This window comes from Ostrea edulis, chromosome 2 (assembly GCF_947568905.1).
Source record: "Ostrea edulis chromosome 2, xbOstEdul1.1, whole genome shotgun sequence".
Classification (NCBI taxonomy): domain Eukaryota; kingdom Metazoa; phylum Mollusca; class Bivalvia; order Ostreida; family Ostreidae; genus Ostrea; species Ostrea edulis.
Genome location: NC_079165.1, coordinates 54100987 through 54128088, shown reverse-complemented (window position 1 = coordinate 54128088; position 27102 = coordinate 54100987). Strand labels below are relative to the sequence as shown.

Sequence of the window (27102 nt, the reverse complement as noted above, 5' to 3'; positions counted from 1 at the left end):
TGAGGAAGATGAAGAAATAAAAACTGCATCGCATGTATTTTGAAATAGTTAATTCATGAATTATTGAGACTTCATTAATAATGTTTGTAACAAATAAATTATATTCCAAGTGTTGGGAATCGAATGTCAAATGATAATTGAATAATCGGAGAAGCCTTTTGAAATGATTATAGATTGTAATCGGTGTCTCAATATATGTTTATTAGCAAATGAATTAAGTTTCTTTTTCTAATAACTTTAATATATTTTTTATATTTATCTAATAAGAAATTGTTTTCTACATTAATGAGGTGTAACACATCAATGAATGATCACATCAAAATACTAAAAAGAAAAGAAATCTTCAGACTTCATTGCACAGTCGATATATCCACTTAGGGACACCTAACCCCCTTGGGCTGAAGTGGCTTAGTCAACTAGTAGCCAAAACATATGGGGAATATACACAGAATTCCCTCAGAATATATTGGTTTTGAACCATTACCATGAAACAAAACAAATAACACCAACTTGATTTATCCATTTATTGATACCATTGAATGTCATTACCAGCTAAACATAAGCTGTACACATAACAGGAAATGGAGATAATTGGCCTCATTGCTTACTAATTACACAGGTCTGGAGGTAACAACCAAGATACCAACATACCAACATACAAGGTGCATAACAGGCAAGATCGGGGCCTTGTGTTGTGCACATGGAAATGTTCGAGAAGTTGAAGAACATCTGTATTTGTTTCATTGGAGAGCTTTGCAAATTTATAGGCCACATTATTAACGTATGTAAAATCATTCTGTTGCAGGAGGCAGTATGTGGTGATTGTATGAAGAATTTCCACAAACCGCCAGAACATATATGTGAAAATGTCACTGAAACTGAAAGAAAGCTTAAAGAAGAGCTCTCGGTTTTGCTAACAGAAAGCAAGAAAAAGTTTGTTGTCTGTGACGAAGCCCACCAGACTCTTGAGAGTAGCCTGAATGATCTGCAGATGCAAAGAGACAACGCAAAAGGCTTGATTCAGGAAACATTCCAAAGCTACAAAGCCATTTTGGAAAAAAAAAAGGTGGGTTTGGCGAGGGTTTTTGTGTTTTTAATTTTTAGCTCACCTGAGCAGTGACTCAGATTGGCCATCGGGAAATGGCCGATAAATATTGAAAATGGACGATTGAAATTTTCCAGAAAGATCAACATGGCCTGTGAATTTTTTGTTTTTCGGTCAGTATGACCGATCGATTTTTTAGTGTTTATTGGCCAGGGGAAAATAACCAGTATTGGTTTGTCATAATACAAAAACTCAATTGATTATTTGTGAGGATTTTGATTGCAGTGATTGGGAAGGCCAAAATGGCCTATGGGACTATGGCCCCACGGTTCAAGTTTTCAATGCGCCATTTTCAAATTTAATGGGCCATCAACATATTTTGAATGGCCATTTTCAATAAATAGCAAATGAGCAGTGGAACATTGTTAGCTCACCTGAGCCGAAGGCTTAAGTGAGCTTTTCTGATCACATTTTGTCCGGCGTCCGTCTGTCTGTAAACTTTTCACATTTTCATCTTCTCATGAACCACTGGGCCAATTTCAACCAAACATGGCCAAAAGCATCCTTGGGTGAAGGGCTTTCAAGTCTGTTCAAATGAAGGGCCATGTCCCTTTCAAAGGGGAGATAATCACAAAAATGCAAAAATAGGGTGGGGTCATTTAAAAATCTTCTCAAGAACCACTGGGTCAGAAGAGCTGAAATTTACCTGAAAGCTTCCTGACATATTGCAGATTCAAGTTTGTTCAAATCAAGGCCCCCGTTGGTAGGATGGGGCCACAAGGGGGGATCAAAGTTTTGCATACAAATATATAGGGAAAAATTTTAAAAATCTTCTTCTCAAGAACCACTAAGCCAGAAAAGCTGAGAGCTTCCTAACATAATGCAGATTCAAGTTTGTTCAAATCATGGGCCCTGGGGGTTGGATGGGGCCACAATAGGGGATCAAAGTTTTACATACAAATATATAGAAACAATCTTTAAAAATCTTCTTCTCAAGAACCACTGAGTCAGAAAAGCTGATTTTTACATGAAAACTTTCTGACATAGTGCAGATTCAAGTTTGTTCAAATCATGGCCCCCGGGGGGTAGGATGGGGCCACAAGTTGGGGGGGGGGGGGTCAAAGTTTTACATACAAATATAGGAAAAAGCTTTAAAAATCTTCTCAAGAACCATTGGGCCAAAGAAGTTGACATTTACATGAAAGCTTTCTGACAAGGTGTAGATTCAAGTTTGCAAAGGGTAGTTTGGGCCATAATAGGGACTATAAGGTTTTACATGCAAATATAAATGGAAAGTCTTCAGATATGGGCCATGGTGACCCGGGTGAGCAATGTGGCCCATGGGCCTCTTGTTTGAATTGAAACTGAACCATGACCATGATCTTTTCCACCACTTTTGAAAATGTTTCTTCTTTGTTTCAATGTCCCCTTCTGAACGGTATAATTGCCTTAATTGGTATTGATATTTGAAGACGGTCTCTCGGTTTTGTTGTTTTTTTTTTTTCACTGTTGTTTCTATATATGTCCTTGGACTTCCGAAGCTTAAACGCTAAAAAATAAGCGTATAAGAAGACGTGATGAGATGTTGTGTTAGAGGAGATAGTTTATTGGTTATCTATTTTGATTTGTACGTATTGCTTCAACCAATGAGATTCGGTGTATCAGAATACATAGGAATTAAAAATGAAAGTACAAAAAATAAGTAAGTCGTACCCAATTCACTTCTAGAGAAAAATACGTAAGTTATAATCGATAATGAATGTGCACTATGGCGCATGAATTAGATAATTTAATGCGCCAATTTTCACATAATGGGACTATGGCGCAGGGCGCATGGCCTTCCCAATCACTGTTTGGTTTTCGAAAAACTTGCGTCCAATCAAAATTACTTTGAGAAAAAGACAAATTGGTGCTCCTGTTGATTTGTGTGTGCACCAATCAGTGGGGAACCAGTTTTGAAAAAAAAAAGAGGCTTCAAAGAAGAGAGCCCGGTTTGACGATCATGATTGGCAACAAACCCTATTAAACATCAGAGTTTCCCGTTGCGGTAGCTCAGTACTTCGTAACTAGGAGGTTGTGACTTCCAGCGCCGCTCGTGCCATAGCCACATCAAACCTAAGGCTTTAAATAAAAATTGATTTGTTTGATGTACTCCGACCAACCTGTGAAATTTGCCCCGACCCGATCATTTTTTCCGCACTTGGAAATTTTAATTTTTTTTAAAAAAAAATTTGCTCCCTGGAAAATAAACATTCTTCGAATTAGTATTAAACTTGATGCTATTTTTTTTTTATTTGGACTAATTGTTTTACAGAATTCTTGTTATCAAAATGTCCTTAGGGCGTCTTTCGGTTCTACTTTCACTTTGTTAATGACCATTTGTTAATCTGGAAACTTTTCAAACACTTTTCTATGTGAACGATCAAATATACCGCATCACAGCTCCAAATTACCACATTATCTACCAACAAGATAGAACTCCCCCGTCGAGGCCTGATCGTATTTATGTACAAAAGTTTGAAAGTCATGTTATTTAAATTTAAAAAATCACGGGATAGCGCACCAAAATAAGGGCGGACCATGAGTCGGCGTTTATGTTGATGGTCTATATTTCTGAAAAGGCACGCATATTATTTTGATATTGGATTATTTAAAAGTTATGACGATTTAATAGGTGAACAGCACTATTACTTTGCTATTAAACTGAGACACACGAATGGAACACGATCGTCACAACAATTTGAATGATGCGGGGAAGTCGGCATTAAAATTATATTGGGTAATATTAAAACTTATTGTAAATTGCTGTCATCATGCAATTCACTTGGATATTCATGGATCACATTAAAGTGTTCAAGTGATTGCTGTTATGAATGTCGGAATCGACCGGTTTTATATATTAACAACTGTAGAGGTCCTCATCCGTGAAGAATGCAAAACGTCCTGAGTAAATTTCAGGAGACATTGGAAGATTTACGTGTATTATATACAATGTGTACAAAATGATTGTTCTAAACTCTATTCTGTCTGACAGCGTTATGTGTTTAATGAAAACATAAGAAAATTTGTAAATCTGATTTTAAAAAAAAACAAAAAAAAACTGACCAACCTACCCGACTTGAAAAATGTGGGTCAAACAAAAATATTTTTAATGATGGCCTAAGAAGTAAACCATGGTTAGTGATTGCTCCTTTGCCAAACGCTCGTCATTTACTAGATTTAGAAGTGAGAATAGCGGGACTTTCGGATGCGACCTTAAAAACGGAGGTACTCTGTCGCGGCAGGCGTTCGCACGTTAAAGAACCCTCGTTGCTAAAGCCCTGAGCGCTCAGCATAGGTCTAAATGTGTGATACTTCACCTACAACTGGTAATGTCTCAATTATCGATGGGATGAAAAACATCACCTACAACTGGTAATGTCTCAATTATCGATGGGATGAAAAACAATCAAACAATGACAACAACAAACAACACCCTGCAACACAGGAACGACCGAGAAAAAATTCCAAAACTGCAGTCATGATAATTGAACTGAAGAATTGAAATATAAAAAGTCAGTTTAACTTTTAAAGTTTTGAGTTTATTTTGCATTGCTATTTATATATTTAGGGCCTAAAGTTTTCATGGAGTTGGACCAAAATGGCATATAATTTTTGTATCATTTAGGCCCTCTGCCCTATCAAATTGCATTCCATTCTGAATCACTGCCCGAGTACTTGCATGAATATGTAAACATCCCTAGGTCATGCAGATTGAAGTTTATTTGGAGAGACCCCCGACCACTGTTTCCTCGCTCCTCGTGTAGACAACATTTCTCCATCTCGATCTTGCAGATTCACTAGTCCGAATTGTGAGCCGAATTCTATGTTAAACTCACAACTAATCAATAAAACAATGCTTCTTGTACTTACTAATATCGATTAAAAGAAAATATCACTCCAAAATTTGATAACAGAAGCCAACAATTGTAGTCAACCGAATTTTCGCTGCCATTTGAGCAAACGAGTCACGTGACTCAAAACAATTCTCGACAGTTTGTTAAAATGTTTTCAAGAGACTGTTTATGTGATGAAAGAACCCATTAAATCGATACAAGTAAGTACAAGAAAAATCATTTTATTTGATTAGTTATGAGCTTAAAATTGAATTCGACTTGAAAGTATTTGAAATTGGCCCGAGAATGCCGCCTCCAGTTAGAGGCGGCTAGATTTAGGAACAGAAGACCACCTGTATTCGTATCATTTTTAAATTTTGGATCAAAACCAAAGAAGATAAAGAATTTTTTTTAGCCGAGTTGCAACGAAGTTGAACTCGGCTATTGGTTTGGTGATGCGGGCGGTTGGGCGTCAACAATTGGTTTCCGGATGATAACTCGAAAAGTTTACAATCTAATCAAATGAAACTTCGATATATTCTTAAGTACCAGGTAAGGAAGACCCCTATTGATTTTGAGAAAAATGGTCAAAGGTCAAGGTCACAGTGACCGAAAATAAAATGAAAATTTCAGAAAAATTTGGTTTCCGGATGATAACTCCGAAAGTTTAAATCCGAATGAAATGAAACTTTGATATATTGTTGGGTACCAGGTAAGGAAGACAATTATTGATTTTGGAGAAAAAAGATCAAAGGTCAAGGTCACAGTGATCGAATATAGAATGAAAATTTCAGAAAAAATTGGTTTCCGGATAACTCAGAAAGTTTAAATCTGAATCAAACGAAATTTTGATATATTGATGGGTACCAGGTAAGGAAGACTTCTATTGATTTTGGAGAAGAAAGGTCAAGGTCACATTGAAAATTTTGGAAATGTTTGGTTTCCGGATAACTCAGAAAGTTTAAATCCGAATTGAATGATACTTAAAAGTTTGTTATGTACCAAGTAAGGAAGACCCCTATTGATTTTGGAGAAAATACGTCAAAGGTCAAGGTCACAGTGACCGAAAATTGATTTAAAATTCCAAAAAAAAATTTGGGTTTCCGGAGGATAACTCAAAAAATTAATTTGAATCAAATGAAACTTGGATATATTGTTGGATACCAGCAAAGCAAGGCCCCTTTTGATTTTGGAGTCAAAGGTCAAGGTCACAGTGACCGAAAATAGATTGAAAACTTCAGACAAATATAATGTCTGGACAGTAACTCGAAAAGTTTAAAACTGAAATTAGTTCTTCACAATTATAAATATGCCACATCATTCCTGACTTTACAATGTATCCCATGCAACTCGGCTCATGCACCCCTGCGTGCATATATTGATTTTTGTCATTATGAAATACTGATCTGTAACAGAAACGACCTTGAAATTTTCTGGGGGGGGGGGGGGGGGGGGGGGGGGGAACTTTCGCCAGAGTGGTGAAATAAAAACTTTTGGGTTGGTGTGAATTTTCAGACTCGGTCGGGCGAGGGGAAACAAACTATTTTTATTTTGGCCTGAGAGGGAAAGCAGTCTGAAATCCAATACACATTGTGCGTGTTTTTGTTTTGAGTAATATATTTGCAGAAGTATCAGACATTTTAGCACTTTTTCTTCTTTTCACATGAAACACGAAGAGATGTACTCAACAGGTGTTTTTCTCGGTTGTACGGTATATCTCGCACCTACCATTCAAATTCTTTTCAAATTTGTTATGAAGCATCTTTTGGACAAGGGAGACTTGAATTGGAAATTTCAGGATTCCTGCACACTCGGGGTCTTTGCTGCAAAACAAAAACTACCAACAATTGACCGTTTACCAAAAATTTTCTTTACAACCACGTGTCGTTAAGGAAAATTAAATGCACAGTCATGTAGAGCAGGAAGCCCTCTACTAAAATTGTAACGAACAAGGGATGTTACTGGCTATATACTGTAGAGATTTTTTTTGTCCCCTGTTGCAACGCGGAAGGGAACATAGAAATACCGGTATCCATCCGTCACTCTTGACTATGTGGGTGCAACTCCTTGGAGACCGCTCTACGGAATTAGTTCAAATTTTGTAGGATAATTTTTGTCACCAAGTGTAGTTGATGATATTGTACCACCATTTTGATTCAACAAATTTTACAGGAGTTGTGGGGTCATTTAAAAATCTTATCAAGAACCACTGGGCCAGAAAAGCTGAAATCTTTAAAAATCTTCTCAAGAACCACTGAGCCACAAAAGCTGAGATTTATATGAAAACTTCCTGACATAGTGCAGATTCAAGTTTGTTCAAATCATGGCCCCCAGGGGTTGGATGGGGCCACAATAGGGAATCAAAGTTTTACATAGAAATATATAGGGAAAATCTTCTCAACAACCACTGGGTCTGAAGAGCTGGGCCAAGAAAGTAGAAATTTACACGAAAGCTTCCTAACATAGTGCAGATTGAAGTTTTTTAAAATCATGGCCCCCGAGGATAGGTTTGGGCCACAATAGAGGATGAAAGTTTTACATACAAATATATAGGAAAAATCTTCTCAAGAACCACTGAGCCAGAAAAGCTGAGATTTACATGAAAGCTTCCTGACATAGTGCAGATTCAAGTTTAAAATCATGGCCTCTAGGGGTTGGATCGGGGCCACAACAGGGATCAAAGTTTTGCATGCGAATATATAGGAAAAATCTTTAAATATGAGCCAAAGTGACTCAGGTTAGCAATGTGGCCCATGGGCCTCTTGTTTCTTTTTGATTAAATTATGTGTTATAATGTTGATTCACTTTTGTATCCACTTCCTTAAAGGGCACATATCGTGTTTTCAAAGTATACAAAATTATATGCATTTTGTCTTCCTTATGCTTATAGAAATTAATTGTAATAGTTCGTTCGCTGAAGTATTGCGATAATTAGCCACAATACGGACTTAAATCTAAGCCCCGATTTCAAAAAGTCTAGTTAATTAGATAGGTAGTCACGTGGTACAGTGACGTCATATGCGACCTTCGTCGATCAACTTGTTGTAAAAGTAGTGTTAGATATTTTTAAAAACTCGGGTTTTAGGGGCCTAATAAATTTACCATGGATAACATTTATTTCGATGTTAACAAATTTCCCGAGTCTTATATCTTTTAGCCACCAGTGCATACAAATAGCGGCCCAAATGTAGCGAGGAAAGCGAGTATGAAATCTGCGAGTAAATAATGTTTACATGGGATCACTGTCTAAACACAATATGGTAATGTCATTTCTGTAAAGAACTGTAATTAGCGTTGCTGCTTTTTGAAAATAAACAGTGCAATTATTATTAAATTTATTTTGGAGAAGTTGGATCTAAATTATGATACGATTATGTATCATTGACAACTAGGCCTACTGTCACGGGTGCATTTCGAGAGAAAAAATAATAAAAATTATCAAACTTATGGTGAAAATCCCAATACTTTTAGATTATTTTATTCAAGCAATTTTATTAATCATTATTTTTTTGTTATCTACACGTTGTTACTTAGGAAGTGGGAGCGCGGCGTGCTGTACGTTGTTGTAAACACGTACGTGTTCCTTAAAAAAAAAATGAAAGCATTATAATTCAATTCAAAGTTGGGAAATATCATATTTTATTATTTATAATTGAAAGTTCAATTATCTTTTATCTTCAAATTTCTTTTTTAAAACTACCAGTTGGTAGACACTGCTAGCGAAGTTCTGCCTATATGGTGTTACAAGGTGAAGGTCAGTTGGTGCGAGTGTGTATTGAATTTGAGAGCAGAACGGAAAGCATAAGCCGTAGGCCTATATGTAACAGTGGGTAGCTTCGATAGAACCATTTTCTCGCAGTTTATCTACGTCTTTGTCCAAGTGCTTGTTTGAAAAAGTACAGGGACAAATTCTACTGGGTTTTTTATGGCAAAGTCGTTGTGCCGACAAAAAATATTAACGTCTTGTCCCTCATACCTTCCTTCGAAAATTGAAAAAAACACAGTCCAAAGCCTCTCTACTGACAGCAAGTACACCCTTAAACGGCACAAAACACCCTAATGCAGTGTTATTTACAAGCCGTTAATGTGATAATTGTTTGTCAATTAAATCTAATCTGTTAATGAAATGGCTAACAACTGTTTTCAAATCTTCTCACTCGAGGTCGCATATGACGTCACAGATAATGGCGCGTAAAATATCGAAGAAAATATGCATATCGCAAGATTTGAATTTCATCGCTTTCAAACTCGAAAACTACGCAAACTGTTTCCTTTAAAACACATGTAAAGTAGTTTTAGGCATGAAATGAATTAATTTTGATGAAAAAATTAAAAAGTTTAAAAACATGCGATGTGTCCTTTAACCTATGTGATTTAAGAGATCTACAGATTGTTAATGTTCTAGTTTGTTTTTTGTTACTCTAAAACATCCGTTTTACTTATTTGTTAGAATTTTTGCTTTGTGTAGTGTCGGACTGTAAGGCCTCTTGTATTAATTATTAAGCGCAAAGTAATTGTTTTCAAATTTTCCCAATTTGAGCATTTTACACGTCAATCTCCCTAATTCTACGGCCCCTGGATCCAGTGTGAAAATGGTAGGAAAATCCCTGCTTGCACATTTCACATCAGGAATTAAAATTTTTTAAGGTTTGTCAAGTGGGTAAAAATGATATTTGTTTTGTGTACTTGTAGGATAACATGCTTGAAGAACTAGAAGATTTACACTTGTGCCAAGAACTTGCCATTATGGATCTCTTTCATAACGTTGAGAAGACATCTGAAAAAATTGAGGATGGGTGCAAGTATACTGAATTGCTGATACAACATGGCACTGGTTTACACTGTGCATTAATGAAGAAAATGATAAGCTCACAACTAATGTTTCTTATCAACAATACACCCAAACCAGATATTCACATCAATCTTGATTTCCACTCTGATTCTGGGGTTTTTGAAGAGGCTGTCAAGAAAACTTTTGGTACCTTTGTCAAGGAAGAACCCAAGGTATGAGAAATTATGATAATGGATTGCCAATAGATTGTACAGAATACTTGTTCTAATTAAAAAAAAAAAAAGATTATGCCCCCGCCAAAAAGTGGTCATGGCGTATATAGTTTTGTCCTTGCGCAACACCCAGTTTTGCAGACTTTTTTTTCTTGACGCCTTGAGATATTGAATTGATTTTTTGTATGCAGGTGTATATTGATGATAGGCTGTGCAGTGCACCGAAAATTTCGGCGCATCACAATTCATACCATTTGATTCGAAGCACCGATTACAAATTCTGGATTTCGGTTTGGTTTAGATTTTTCATAAACTGAAAACAACAAATATGGCGTCCGAGTGATGTGCAGAACATGTGGAATTTTATGCAACAGAGATTTAAATCACTACTGTGTTGAGATTTCGCATTTTCGTCGCTCAGATACCAGCAGAGTATGGTCTGTAAGATCATTGCAGATTATCTTTTTAATGACATATATAGCATTTCCGTCAGTGCTGGAGTGAAATCAATATCGTAGATAATGACACAGATTAAATGTTTCAACAGTTAATATGAGAGAGAAGTAAATCAATAAAGGAGAGATCAACTGATGGAATTGTTGAATTTTAAAATGAAAGCAATATCACGTACAGGGTTTGACACTAAGGCACGTCCGACCGACCGAGTCTACTAAATGATAGGTCCGGTCGGGTAAAATGTCGATTTACTAGTCCGACTGGTTGTGTTAAAAAATAAACAAGAAACTTTATTTTAAAAAATAAACAAGAAACTTTACTTTAAACCACAAGATATTTTATTCTCTCATATCTACTTATGTAAGATACAGATATTCTATGAAAGAAAGGTATGTAAAATATTTCTATCTTTCATATCACGTGACGTTTATCTTGCATATCCCACACGTCATAATCAATACACAACTAGCTTGCAACTTACCTCGCCTCGATTGACGAACACTAGCGTCTGCAAAGCTCATGTACAAAAAAATGACAGATTGTAATGTCCCTGATAATCTTCAGGTGTATGACCGGACACAAAAATACACATTCCTTGAACAATTACTGCACACTCAACAAGTCACAAATTCCTCATACACCTATGTCATCCGGTGTATTATGCCAGTTCACAGAAACCCAGCCCACACGGTCTATTACTTCTAGGCCTACCTCCACATTCACTCTGTCAACGTCTACTGTCCGTGTCTCACGTGAAATAAGTGCCTTCAATGTCCATGAGACTAGAGTCCTTGCATGCGTGGAAAACCAAAGTCTAGCCATGCCAATATTCACCAACAAAAGCCACTTGGAATCTCTCTTCACACACTCGTCATTAAATAACTGCTCAATTAATATCGATATCAATGCTCCTATAAGAAAAAAAGCATGCCTTTGTGGATTCATATTCTGATTAGGTCTGTCAAAATGTTTCACGCTGATGGACTGTCGAGTTACGTCACACATCATTCTGATTAATGATTTATTCAAAGAGGAATAACTCTAATACAAATCGCTTATACACTCGTTGGTCGATTTTTTGTCGGCAACATAGTTAACAAAATGAAGGTCGTAGAATTCGATACTGGTGTTATTTTTAATGTACAGCGAAAAATTAATTAATTGGAAAATTTTCAAAATGGCGTCGCTAGGCACAAGGAAAACGGAAAACTCTAGATTTAAGCCTGTCCGAATATTAAGAGTTAAAATTGACATAATTTATAAAACTGAAGTAACACACAGATCGCAGGTTTTAGAAGTTTATTATAACATGTCTTGCACTAGTTTTCAAACTCAATTTCTAATTCTCTCGCAACCTCTCTCACCATTCTTTCATTCTCATCAAAATCTTGCTCACACTCTGATTCACACTCAACTCTCTTCATCATCCATTCTCTCACCTACTCTTATTCCATCCCTAACACTCTTCTTTTTCTTTTCTTTTTGATGCTTGGTCTGGTTTTGATCCCGATGTGTTTAGTTTGCTTTGTTCCCTGTCCCTACTATGCGTCGTTGTTAGTGAGCCAGGGAACCAGACAAAAGTTTCATTTGGAGATCTTCGAGTAGCTTCCACCTCACACATTGTATAGGCCGAAAGCATTGCGTAGTGAAGTCATCCGAGGATTACCGATGCATAAGAAACGACAACTCTGGGTAAAGACTGTTTACGCGGTGGCATTTTGTGTTTTTCTTAATGCGGGTGGTGCAAACAACATCGGTCATGCGGTCCGACATTTAACCAACTTATGTCGGTCACGGCCAAATTAAGCCGGTCTTGCCGGCATGACCGGCAGTTTTCCACAGCTCTGTCTTGTACAAAAAATGACAGATTGTAATGTCCCTGAATATCTCCAGGTGTGTGACCGGTCACAAAATTTGACAAAAATACACATTCCTTGAACAACTACCACACACTCAATAACAGTCACAAATTCCTCGTATCGAAAATGCTGTCGAGTACATCTACCGTATATACTCGCCTATAAGTCGGTTGTATTTTTTGTGTTGCCTGCGTTACGAAGTGGCGACATATAGGGATCACTATCCATCGTCTTGCGTCGTCACAAAAAATTTCTGTCACAGTTTTCTCAAGAACCACATGGGGCAACTCCCTGATATTTGGCACAGAGCATCAGTGTGGCCAACTGTATTGTGTAAGACATTTTCGAATCTGTCGCTTATCAACTTCCTGTTTGCCGGGACTTAGAATTTTTTTTACAGCAAAAAAATTTCTGTCACAGTTTTCTCAAGAACCACATGGGGCAACTCCCTGATATTTGGCACAGAGCATCAGTGTGGCCAACTGTATTGTGTAAGACATTTTCGAATCTGTTGCTTATCAACTTCCTGTTTAGTGACAAAAACCATTTCAATAATTTACTTTTTCAACATTATACGTGATATATTACAGATAGAATGAACTAGCAGGCGACACATGTCTTCCGGGGAAGACTTAATACTGCGTTAAGGTTATTTTGTAGGAATTTGGCATTGACCCGCTTGTAAGTCTACCAATTTTTGTCAGAATCGGTTGACAATTTCAAGTCAATGCTCTAGTGTTTTTACCTATGTTTCATAAAATATTTTGAGAAATAATAATGAAGTGCTCAATATCCAAGCCATATCTGTTTGGGGGTTAAACGCAACCCTTGATCTATTATTGGCAATGATCACTTGTTTACTTAAGCAATTATGGTCTCCTAATTACCAGTTTACTTAGTGGCACACGGCTCGCGAAAATTGTTATTGTGGGATTCCGGTATAATTCATTGTATCAACAATCGAGTGTTTAAGAGTCAAGAATGATGATCTAAATTTATATGTTAACAATATTCAATCTTTTATGAAATGTATTTCAGCCGGTATACATATGAATATTTCAATATTAAATCGGGTTCTCAATTCAATTTTACCGATAAACAATAGATTAGTTAAATTGAATGAAAGAATTAGTTCCTGGTATGTAAATAATTTTTAAAATAAATAATACACTTAACTAGATAAAATTATGAAAATATGTAAATAGTTGTACTTTATACATAATTTTAAAATACATAAACAATACAATGTGTCTAGATATTTGTGACCAATAATCATTTGTGTTGTAGTCCATGATAATCGTCGGAGTTGTTTAAAAATCACTACATTACGCCGCCCAGAAAAATATAAATTTTCTTAGGACACGCCTATAAGTCGGACAGTTTTTGACCAAAAATTGACTCCCAAAAATCTTACTTGTAGGCGAGTATATACGGTATGTCATCCGGTGCATTATGCCACTTCACAGAATCCAAGCCGACACGGTCTACTACTTCTAGGCCCACCTCCACATTCACTCTGCCAACATCTACTGTCCCTATATGTGTCTCATGTAAAACAAGTGCCTCCAATGTCCATGAGACTCGAGTCCTTGCACGTGTGGAAAACGAAAGTCTATCCATGCCCATTTCCACCACTCGTCATTAAATAACTGCCCAATTAATATCAATATCAATGCAGTTGTGGATTCAGATTCTGATTAGGTCTGTCAAAATGTTTCGCGCTGATGGACTGCTGAGTGACGTCACACATCAACCTGATTATTGATTTATTATGGTGTACATATTCAAAGAGGAATAATTCTAATACAATTCACTTGTACACTCGTTGGCCGATTTTTTGTCAGCAACGTAGTTGTCAAGAAGAAGGTCGTAGAATTCAATTCTGGTTAGTGTTGTTCCAATCATCGATTATAATCGAAGATCAGTCGATTGTTGGCAAATTCTAAGCACTCGACTATGAAAATTTTATTCCAATTAATCGGTTTTTAGATTTTGTTTTCTCGGCGACTGTAGATTTTGAAGAATATTCCTGCCGTGACCTATCTAGTGACCTAAAAGTTTTGTTTATCGTAATGGCGGCGCACACGAAAGCGAAAGTATCCATACACAGGGAATAAAGCATGTTCGCTTGGTCACATACTGAGATAGACATACATGTACTTTGATTCGGGCATATAAACAAAGGACCTTTGATCAAAGAGAATCTTGACACTAGCAAAGCCATGTGTGAATTATGCAGACAAAAATGGTTACTGCTTTTAAGGGCCACTGTTACTCTGCACGTGGGTATCGTGTTTTCAGTTGGTGACAATAGATCTGTTTTATTTTTGTTTTTAATAAAATGAATTTCTTTCCTTATTTTGCTTTGCTGAACGTTAATTATATTTTAAGTAAGCCGGATCATCGTCAGTTAATGGCATGTAACTTTGATGTATGGGGATATAACTGCAGCAAACGATATCCGTTTTTGGCGACTTTTATAGATGTAATTAAAAGAATAACAAATACACACAGAAAATATTCACTCTCAGCTATAGAAACAGCAAATATAAACATAGAAAATATTTATTTACACTTTTTCAGTAGTTAAATTACTTTAATAATCCCCCCCCCCCCCTGCAACAAGTTGTGGGGGGGGGGGGTATACTGGAATCGGGTTGTCCGTCTGTCCATCCGTCTGTCTGTAGACGCAATGGTTTCCGGACTCTAAAGCATTATCCTTTCCACCTACCGTCACCATATCATATATATGGACTACCCATGGGATGAAGATGTTCCCTATCAATTTTGGGGTCCAACGGTCAAGCGCACTGGACATCGAAGTAGCAATATGGTTTCCGGGCTCTAAAGCGTTATCCTTTCCACCTACAGTCACCATATCATACATATGGACTACCCATGGGATGAAGATGTTCCCTATCAATTTTGGGGTTCAAAGGTCATGCGCACTGGACATCGAAGTAGCAATATGGTTTCCATTTAAATTCTTTAATGGCTTTTTTCATCGCATGGAGATGCTGTGTTCCTAGATACCTTTTGGATCATAATACTGAAGTTTTACCTATTACCTACACCCTTTGGGAGATTGGGGTAAGCGGGGGGTATTCTTAGTGAGCATTGCTCACAGTACCTCTTGTTATTATAGATTTTCTCTACATCCGATTATAATCGATAGTTAATTACAGTAAACCAATCATCGATTATGAAATTCTCACAGATTCCCATCACTAATTCTGGTGTTATTTTTAAGGTACAGCGAAAAATTTATTAATTGGAAAATTCTCAAAATGGCATCGCTAGGCACACGGAAAACTGAAAACTTTTAGAAATATGAGAGAAAAATACTCTTACGAGTTGCCATTAAATATTAAGGTGATTTCACCCTTGGGGTTGCATAAAAGCGGTAAAACCCTTGGCACAGCTTCGGGTTTCACAGCTTTTTGGCAACCCTTGGGTGGAATCACTTTATATTTCATGGTTTCTTATATTCTTTGCTAAAAAAAAATAACTGCAAAGAGTTAGAGAGCAAGTTTGAACCACGTGATGACACAATCTCTATTTATAGTTCTAATAAATAAGTCGCGGTCGGGTGTAATGTTTTATGACATCAACTCAATGTTAATGTGTGTAAAGTTATGTTTTTGATAAACAGATATAAATTGAATTCATTTTCATTAAAAAAAAAGAAAGTTTAATTGAATTAAATATTTATAAGAAAGTTTTTATCCAATTAATAAATTATGTCATGAACAACCATTTTTCGGTGTTGATATATATGTGCGGGAATGTCTCTATATTCAAATATGCCTTCTCGTCCTCGAGGAAAGATGTCCCAAGAAAAAAAATGAAAAGGTTGGGAAGAAACAAAACTGGGCTTATGAAATAGAAATTTTTAAAAAAAAAAAAGTTTGTCATTTTATTCTAAATGAACTGAATAATTTCCGTGCCGGTAGAATTTAAAGAAACAGAAAATGTGTTTGAAAATAAAAGTATCAAATAAATGACGAGATTAAAGTTTTATGAGACAATTAAATATGTTTTAGTTCAAAATTAACGTTTGTAAGTATTTAGATATGGAGAAATTATCGGGGGTTTTCTGGAAAGTTGGTCAGGTCTAGTAAAAATCATTTGAAGTAACCCGACTGGTCTAGTGCTCAAAAAAGTAAATGTCAAACCCTGTATCATATATATTTTTGATTGTTTATATTTGTTTGATAATCCAAAATTTATGCAGTACATTAATATAACAAAATTTAATAGACTGCCAATGTTCTTTTTTCTATCAAAGTTGTAATATGCATTTACAAATAGATATGATGTTTACAAATGACAAAATATAGTTATACAAAACTTGAAATAAAATTAAATTATGTATGCTACTCATTAAAATTGTTAATTGTTGTGCTGTCACTAGATAGATTGGACCTAAACATGAACCGAATTGTGCTGTTCTGAATCGAAACCGAACTGAATCGTCTCAACCCTACTTTATATTTGTTTGATAATCCAAAATTTATGCAGTACATTAATATAACAAAATTTAATAGACTGCCAATGTTCTTTTTTCTATCAAAGTTGTAATATGCATTTACAAATAGATATGATGTTTACAAATGACAAAATATAGTTATACAAAACTTGAAATAAAATTAAATTATGTATGCTACTCATTAAAATTGTTAATTGTTGTGCTGTCACTAGATAGATTGGACCTAAACATGAACCGAATTGTGCTGTTCTGAATCGAAACCGAACTGAATCGTCTCAACCCTACTTGAAGACTTACAGATCGAGTTTGAGTTTTGTTCCGGTTCGTTGCTTCTTGTCCCCCACCACAACACAAGGGGACATAGAAATACAAATGTCTGTCTGTCCCACTTTGTTCAAAGTTTGTAGGATTATTAGTCACCATATGTAGTTGATCATATTGTGATGTCATTTTGATTTTACAAGTTTTACAGGAGTTGTAGGACTTTTTTGAATTTGTACATGCTACACTATAGGAACACTGGATGCAACTCCTCCGAAACCGCTCAACGGATTTTGTTCAAATTTTGTAGGCTTGTTAGTCACCATATTGCGCCACCATTTGAATTTCACAAATTTTACAAGAGTTATGGGACTTTGTTAAATTTGTACATTTTGTATGCTACACTATAGGAACTCCTCAGAGACCACTGTACTGATTTTGTTCAAATTTTGTAGGCTTGTTAGTCATCATATGTAGTTGATCATATTGCGCCATCATTTTGATTCGACAAATTTTACAGGAGTTATGGGACCTTTGTTTTTCAACTTTTTTGTGACGGTGGGGGAATATTTGTATGCATATGTATATTAATGAGTTACAGATTGAGTTTGATTTTGTTCCATTTCATTGATTATTTTAAGGTGTTGTGCCCTTTTATTTAGAAAAATGACTGTTTTGACCAGTTTTCCGGACTTTTGTTCTAAATGCCTTGAGATATTGATTTGATTTTTTTGTAGGCAGGTTTATATTGATGAGTTACAGATCTAATTTGAGTTTTGTTATGGTTCATTAATTTTGATAGAGTTGTGCCCTTTAACGTAGAAAAATTTATGTATTTATTTTAAGGCTTTTAAAACATATTAAGGATTGTTGTTGAGTTCTTCATTGTACTAAATGTTTGTAACATACCATCTGAATACCACATTCAGTGCTATACTTCAATGGATTTCCTACATAACTTTACTACAGGCGGGGCATTTGCCAAACACATCTAGTTTTTACCTAAAATGAATATCCATTGTGCTTGACATTGTTATGTGAAATTAGTAAGTAGGAAGAATATTGTGATTGTTGAATTCCCTGTGCTAGGAACATTTGTCTGAATGATCATATGTATGCCCCCCTTCAAAGAAGGGTACATCTTCAGGAGAAGATGACCTATTGATTTTGAGGTCACATGGTCAAAGGTCAATGGTTGAACTGGACATAGTAATATATTGTCTCCTATATTTTAAGAATTATTTGCTTGATTGACACCAAACTTGGTACACTGGTACAGCATAAGGAGTAGATGACCCCTATTGATTTTTAGGTCACATGGTCAATCCACTCTTGACATAGGAAGATTTTGTATGCTCAAAATTTTGAATTGATGATACTACTATCAATTAAATGATGTGTGTGTAACCCTTTTCAATTTTGCACCATGGGGGACATATGTGTTTTACAAACATCTCTTGTTTTATTCATGTTTAGCCTCAAGTTGAAAGACCCTTGTCCTCTCTTCATTCATCTTTTGAAAATGAGGGATTCACTTTGCCTAGTGGAGTACTGAGTCCAGATCAAAGCCTTGTGCGCCAGACTTCAACTCAAGATTTGATTCATGATCATTTTCGCACAATTACACCTGTCTCAATGACGAGTAACACTCCTGGGCCAATTGGAACCATTGCAACATCCATCACTTCAGCGATTGCAGGTACTCAATTGAGACTTAAGTTACTGTTGCAAATTTATTTGTTCTTTGGTTGCAGCATAAAGTTTTCAGAATTTCATCTTCTCCAGAACCGTTGGGCCAGTTTTAACCAAACTTGGCAGTCTTTTTTTAGTTCACCTGAGCTGAAAGCTCATGTGAACTTTTCATCACCTGTTGTCTGTCTATGTTCATCAGTCATGCAAATCAGTTTTCTGGACTTTTTTTTAATGTGCTTGCAGATATTCATTTGATATTTGGTACATTGCTTTGCCATAACAAGTTACAAATCAAGAATGAATTTCATCTCAGTCTGTTGATTTTACAATAAGTTATGGCCCTTGGACTTAGAAAAATACCATGAATTATTAGTTTTGTGTACTTTTTAGCTTTTCTTATCAAAATTTGTCCGTTGTCTGTTGTCAGTGTCATCGTTGTAAACTTTTCACATTTTCATCCTCTTTTCCAGAACCACTGGGTAAATTTCAATCAAACTTGGCACAAAGCCTTGAAAGCATCCTTGGGGTGAAGGGCCATGCCCCCTTCAAAGGGGAGATAATCACAAAAAAGCAAAATTGGGTAGGGTCATTTAAAAATCTTGTTCTAAAGAACCACGGGGCCAGAGAACCTGACATTTACATGAAGGCCTCCTGACATAGTTCAGATTCAAGTTTGTTCAATAGGGAAAATCTTCATCACGAGTACCACTGAGCCAGAAGAGCTGAGATTTACATGAAAGCTTCATGACATAGTGCAGGTGTAGTTTGGGGTCACAATAGGGGATCAAAGTTTTACATGGGAATAAATAAAGAATCTTGAAAAATCTTCTTTTCAAGAACCACTGAGCCAGAAGAGCTGAGATTTACATGAAAGCTTCCTGACATAGTGCAGATTCAAGTTTGTTCAAATCATGGCCCCCAGGAGTAAATTGGGGCCACAATAGGGGATCAAAGATTTACATAGAAATATATAGGGGAAAATCTTAAAAAAATCTTCTCCTCAAGAACCAATTAGCCAGAAGAACTGAAATTTATATGAAAGATTCCTGACAGTGCAGATTCAAGTTTGTTCAAATCATGGCCCCCAGGGGTAAATTAGGGCCACAATAGGGGATCAAAATTTTACATACAAATATATAGGGAAAGTCTTTAAAAATCTTCTCATGAGCCAGAAGAGCTGAGATTTACATGAAAGCTTTCTGACATAGTTTAGATTCAATTTTGTTCAAATCATGGCCCCCGGGGGTAGGTTGGGGCCACAATAAGGGATCAAAGTTTAACATGAGAATAAATAGAGTAAATCTTTAAAATCATCTTCTCAAGAACCAATGAGCCAGAAGAGCTGATATTTGCATGAAAGCTTCCTGACATAGTTCAGATTCAAGTTTGTAAAAATCATGGCCTCCAGTGGTAGGTTGGGGCCACAAGAGGGACTAAGGTTTTACATGCAAATATATATGGAAAGTCTTTAGATATGGGCCAAGGTAACTCAGGTGAGCGATGTGGCCCTTGGGCCTCTTGTTTACTGAGTTATGGCCCTTTGACTAAAAAAAATTGCATAAATTGTCAGTTCTCTGGACTTTGTTGTTGTGCGTTCAGATATTTAATTGATATTTGGTACATTGCTTTGCCATAACAAGTTACTGATTGATTTTGAAGTTTTCTTGGTTTTGTCTTTGTACCTCAGTAACCTGAATAGTAGTGGATTTCCAACTATTCCGATCCTGGTTTCCCAATCTTCCCTTTTACCATAACCTTTGCCTTAAAATGAACTTTGAATATACAGTAAAATATCTCTATCTCGAAGTCCGAGGGACTTCGAAAAAACTTCGAGATATCCAGGGGCTCGAGATATCCGAATTCGATCTTGAATGTTTTTTTTTAATGTAATGATGAAGCGTGTATTATCAAATGAGTTTTCGTAATTATGGGCATTACTTTTTTTCAAGCGTACTTCGACAATTTCGTTCGTTTATCTAAACCACATGTTAATGATATAGCGTGTATCATTCAAAACACCGTCCCTGGAATCGGGCGTGTTAGTTCATAATTGGCGGTGGACTTAATCCGTAATGTGGGAAGGCCTCACTAATTACCCAAACTGTTGAACCAATGATTGCGACCTGGGTCTACTCGAAAAAGGCGAGCGTGGATTAGCAGTCGATTGGTGGAGCCGTGGGCGTGAATGTGGGACTTAACGACACCAGGTATGGTAAGCAGAGCAGGAAATTGACTGCACTTCGAGATAAACCAGGTGAATTTAGGGCATAGGACCTAGAAAATACTTCGACATAAGCGGGATATTCGAGATTACCGTGTTCGAAATATCCTAAGTTTTTAAAATCATTTATATAGGGAACACGGCCGCGACCAGCAGTCGACTTCGACTCAAGCGGGGTATTCGAGATAAACCATATTCGAGATACAGATATTTTACTGTATATTGTTGCAGTCCTATAATTTTTGCCTTTCTTTAGGAGACTATGTATTGCTATGCAATACTCTCAAAATGCTTGTTAATCTATCATGTATACTAGCGGAAAAAAGAAACTGCATTAGAAAATTTAGTATTATTTTTCTATATTTATTGTTTGTATTTATAAAATTTAAACAATCGATAAAGGAGATGTTTTTTAACAATATTGGATAGTACCCGACTTAGATGCACAGACTTTTTCATGGTTAGTGAACACGTTGTTTTATTGAAGTGTTCATACGCACAAGTTTTACTGGCCAATACTGTTTGGAGTAAGAAGTGTAAAATGTTTGTTTGGACACTATTCGTTAAGGAAAGCACTTTAGTTTTGACGAAATTTACCCTTCTGTCATGCCACGACTCGGCGAAAACCAACGTGATCATGCTGTTGGATGCTTGAAGCTGGAATGGCACAAAATTTCTTAGCAAGACACTTTGGAGTTCATTCGTCATTATGGAGACATTTACAACAATCTGGTAAAACTTGGGATCGACCACGTTCTGGGCATCCTCGTGTGACGTCGCGTCGACAGGACAGCCACATTAGACTTGTGCACCTAAGAAATTGTTTCCAGACAGCAAATTTGACTGCTGGTAGCATTCCTGGACTTCGAGCAATCAGTCCAAGAACTGTGCGTAATCGTCTACGCGAGCACAACATCAGACCAAGACGTCCAGCGGTGCAGACGACATCTGAGATTCAGAATACAGGACTGGGCCAATATTCTGTTCACTGATAAATCCAGATTTCATTTGGATAGCAGTGACGGCCGTTGTAGAGTGTATCGTCGCGTTGGGGAGCGGTACCAGGACGCTTGTGTTGTGCAACGTCGACAATTCGGTGGAGGTATTGTTATGGTGTGGGGTGGAAGGACCCCTCTACAAATTGTCAATGGAAATCTGACCGGCGTACGCTATCGAGACCAAATTATTCAGCACCATGTGATACCCTTCATACAGAGACAGCAAAATCACATCACTGCAGCAAGACAAAGCAAGGCCACATGTTGCACGTGTAGTCAGGGACTTTTTTGTTCAACCGAATGTCTATGTCTTACCTTGGCCAGCTGTTTCCTCTGATTTATCGCCGATCGAGCACGTCTGGGATGAAATGGAACGACGTCTACGCGGTTTACCAAATCAACCAGTGACATTGGCTGATTTAGGCCAGGCTTTAACCAACATCTGGAACAACATCCTTCAAGCATTTCTAAACACTTTAGAGGCATCAATGAGGCGCCGTTGTCAAGCATACGTGAATGCAAATGGTGGTCACACGCGTTGTTAGCTTTGTTAATTCAAGTTCGAATATCAGTGTCAGTGTCTTTCGAGTGTGCTGAAATTGACGTTATTTGACATTAACATTAATGGATTATGAAATGTTGTAAAAAAAAATATGCATTTGTTAACAGTATTACAAAAAAAAAATTGTTCATTATTTTTTATTTTTTAATATATCAAATAATGCAGTTTCTTTTTGCTGCTAGTATAGTATAAAATGAAGAAGTATAGAGGTAGCACAATGATTTCTAAACATCTTAAAATGTTACCTTTATCTTGTTTATTTTCAAGTGAATCTTTACTCTTCAGTTATAACTTAGTATGAAAAATTGCTTCTGATAAGTATTAGAAGAATCCATACATGGAGGCCTATTTTTCTTTGCTTTAGGATCCCAAGCCATGCATGATCATGGGACTAGTCTCTCTAGGAATTCCCATAGCCCTGCGATGTCTGACAGTGGAATTTCTGTGGATGCTGCCAGCAATAACAGTGGATCTAGTGCATCAATGATGAATGTAGCAGCACTTGCCAAGCTCCACTCAGGTATATTATGAGACTACATGGGAAACGAGATTGATAAGATGGTTGGTAAAAAGTAGTGCTGTGCAATATTACCGGTGAATCATGATACCGCTATTGGCAATACTTATTGCAATATTTTTTTGTTACCTGCCCCTGGAGTTGTAACAAATATGGCTGTATGAAATGGTGAAGATGATGAATAGTGATCAACTCAGAATTGCATTAAGGAATACAAAATAGAGTTGGGCAAACACGGACCTGTATGTGATTATTGTAACAAAATCGGTGGTACTACAAACCTAGCCAGTCACATGCGGAAGCACCACTGCACTCACTAAATTCAAGTGACCTAATGCAATCGGTTGTCATTCGTCGTGCTTTACCAATTGAACATTTTTAACTTCTTCTTGATAACTACTATTCCCATTCTTTTCAAATTTTGTATGAAGCATCTTCTCTAGAACCGCACATGCGTAAGAAAAACTAAATGCATAGTGATGTAGAGCAGGAAGGCCTCTACCAATGTATACTGTTTATGTGTAAAACACTTAAGTAACATCCTCTTTAGTGCTATTGATACTAAATTGAAACTAAATAAATATTTAGTAAGAGCAAGTAGTCCTTACGAAAAATGTAAATTTGATGATCCCAGGGGATGAGGTTTTTGTATTAGGGTGGTGCTAAAATGGTCAGTTATTAAATGTATGAACAATAGACATTTTGAACTCCTTGATAAATACCATTCCAATTCCATTCAAATTTGGTATGAGGCATCTTTGGAACAAGGGGTACATAAATTGTAAATTTCAGGACTCCTGCACCCCTGGGCCTTTAGGGGCGGGGCAAGAACTGCACAAAATTGACCAATTTTCAAAAATCTTGTTCTCTAGAAACACGCATGTGTAAGAAAAACTAAATTATTAGTGATGTAGAGCAGAGAAGCTTCTATCAAAAATGTAAATTTCAAGATCCCCAAGGTAGGGCCAAATTTAGTATATAGTGTTTAGGCCTTCTTTTTTTTTTATTGAGTTGGTTTACAGATCAGCCGCACTGATTTTTTGGGATGTTGGGGGAAACAATAAAATAAAATGGTTTTTCACTCCTTTTTATATTTCCGACGCTGTAAATTTTCCGTTTCACCAAAAGAAAAAGAAAAGAAAATAGATTCCACTGGCTGGATATTTGGACAGACGCCTCCGTCGAAATCTCGGGACAGTCCATAATAGTCATGTGTGAATATCAGTCAACTTCAGCCGGTGCTAACAATTATTCAGCACCTTAGTAATAATGCTTTTTGCTTCCAATAAGTTATCTGTCTATGAAACTAACTTCTAATTAGTATTAGTTATGCATTGCATACCATTTAGATATGTAAATCCCAAAATAAAAACAAACACTTGTTTTCAGATGGCATCCTTGATGTACGTTGGGTTACACTAATCACCTAAACACGTATAACCCTACCTGACCTTACCATGCATACATTTTGCCGAGGATACCCTTTTAAATTCTTATTAATGAATTTTAAAGAAATATTCGTCATAATTGATATGTGTAATTCTTCATATATTAAAGGAGGTGAAAACATATTTAACATTATTGAATTCATTCATTGTATAAAATTTGTTGACTACCAACAATAAATTGATCTGACCTATATAAAATTCAGAATTTTTGAATAAATGTTTACAGGGTTAAAGAATTTTATTTATAACTTTACTTGACTTCATAAATAAGACTAAAACTTAGAAGTAAATTTTTAGACAAAATATATGCTTGGTAAGGTCAGTCAGGATTTTAGTACTTCAGGTGATTAGTGCGTCCCTATCCTATATACGTCATGGATGCCATCTTTTGAATGAAAAAACGATGTGGTTCTTTTATTTAGGTATTTACATAACTAAACGGTAAACAATGGACATTTGATAATGATAGAAATTATTAATTTAATAAACAAATAACATTTTTGAAGGAAACAGCATTGTTGCCAAGGTGCACAAAAGTCGCTATATACCACCGTCTTAAGTTGACAGTGAAGAGAATCAAATCAAGTTCAATTTTATTACTTAACATTTTGTCATTTTTTTTAAATTTTTTTATTTATTTATTTTATATATTATATATATATATATATATATATATATATATATATATATATATATATATATATATATATATATATACCTCCTCTGAATGGATTTGAAAATTTTAAATTTAAAAAAAAAAAAAATGGCCTTATGTGTAAAATCCTTAAATATCATCTTTAGTGCTATTGATATTACAGCGCATTACAAAAGTACGGTTGAGTTTTCAATTAGCTTGCTGGATTGATCAATAGACTTTACAATTTGGTCAGCCAAGAATCACATTTGGTCTGAATTTTGGTCGCAAAGTTACTCAAGCGTAGATTGCTTTTACAGGTAAATCGGAGTTGATTTTGATGTCTTTTGCAGCTCTTACCCTAGGTTAAAAACCTAAAAGGTCACCTGAGTAAACAAGGTGATTTATTGCAATTGGTTGTTGTCCATCGTCGTGCGTTAACAAACATTTTTAACTTCTTTTTAATAACTACCATTCCAATTCTTTTCAAATTTGGTATGAAGCATCATTTGGACAAGGGGGACGTAAATTTCAGGACTCCAGCACCCCTGGGCCCTAGGGGTGGGGCAATAACTGCCCTAAATTGAACAATTTTCAGAAAATCTTCTTCCCAAGAACCACAGACATGAAAGAAAAACTAAATGCATAGTGATGTAGAGCAGGGAGGCCTCTTCCAAAATTGTAAATTTCATGATCCCTGGGGTAGGGGTTCTGACCCCAGGGCGGGGCCAAACTTGGTATATAGTGTTTATGTGTAAAACACTTAAATTATATCTTCTTTAGTGCTATTGACACTAAATTGAAAGTAAATAGATATTTAGAAAGAACAGGTAGTCCTTTACCATAATTGTAAATTTGATGATCCCAGGGGTAGGGGTTTTGGTATCAGGGTTGGACCAAAATGGTCAGTTATTAAATGTGTGAACAATAGACATTTTTAACTTCTTTTTGATAACTATCATTCCAATTCTTTTTGTCCCCCACCGCAACGCGGAAGGGAACATAGAATCAAACCGGTATGGTGTCCATCCGTCTGTCCCACTTCACTTTGTGGATGCAACTCCTCAGAAACCACTCAACAGATTTTGTTCATATTAAGTAGGATTGTTGGTCACAATGTGTAGTTGATCATATTTTGCTGCCATTTTCATTCGACAATTTTGACAGGAGTTATGGGATTTTGTTGAATTTGTACATGCTACACTATAGGAACACTTTGTGGACGCAACTCCTCCGAAACCGCTCAATGGATTTTGTTTATATTTTGTGGGATTGTTAGTCACCATGTATAGTTGATCATATTGTGCTACCATTTTGATTCGACAAATTTTACAGGATAACGTTATGGGACTTTTGTGCTTCAACTTTTTTTGCAGCGGTGGGGGACATGGCTTCATGTAGCAATCTTGTCAAATTTGGTATGAAACATATTTGGAACAAGGGCACCGCTAAGCGGAGCATCCCCTCGCGGCAGGAAATATCATGAACACATGCATGCATTATATTCATAATACGTGATTGGGCAGTTTCCCTTATTCCTAGCAGAAACACATCACGTATGCACTAAATTTCAGTAATTTACTTACCTGAATATACCTCACAGTTGTTGTATGCAGAATGCATGAACTCAGAAAATTCCCACGGAAGCAATATTTTTTCGTTATGTAAAAAGACAATATACCGGTGTTGACAGGTCGACGAAGCTTGTGAAATATCTTTATAACTTTCAAAAATTACGTACGCCTCAAGAATTAATTCTGTATTGTAAACACGTGGGGTAATCTGGTAATGTAGGAATTAAAAGCGCTACCTCTGACACTGAGTAATTAAAATAATTTGATGAACGTCGCGGTTTCATTACCAGATTACCCCACGTGTTTACAATACAGAACTATTTCTAATTGTAACGGGGACCGTTAGATATGTTCCCCAAACCTCCCCCAATTAAAAAGTGATGTCCTTGTGAATCTATAGCAAAAAATCATTTTATTTTAGCCTTTAATTACATGTAATATGTTCAATATGGTCATTTCAGTACCAA

The 27102-nt window shown here is 36.3% G+C and overlaps 1 protein-coding gene across 11 annotated transcripts in view; it reads left to right on the top strand.

Moving 5' to 3' along the window:
• The window catches only part of LOC125679297 (brain tumor protein-like), a 93998-nt gene that overhangs the window by 22489 nt on the left and 44407 nt on the right, over positions 1-27102 (top strand). For all 11 annotated transcript variants that reach the window (XR_008800044.1, XR_008800042.1, XR_008800041.1 and 8 more), the window contains exons 4-7: positions 806-1066; positions 9613-9924; positions 18466-18688; positions 22827-22982. Coding sequence is in view for 6 of the 11 variants with exons in the window: in XM_056154443.1 (XP_056010418.1) it covers positions 806-1066; positions 9613-9924; positions 18466-18688; positions 22827-22982 (952 nt within the window). In the remaining 5 variants the exon portion in view is untranslated. The remainder of the gene's footprint in view (positions 1-805; positions 1067-9612; positions 9925-18465; positions 18689-22826; positions 22983-27102) is intronic.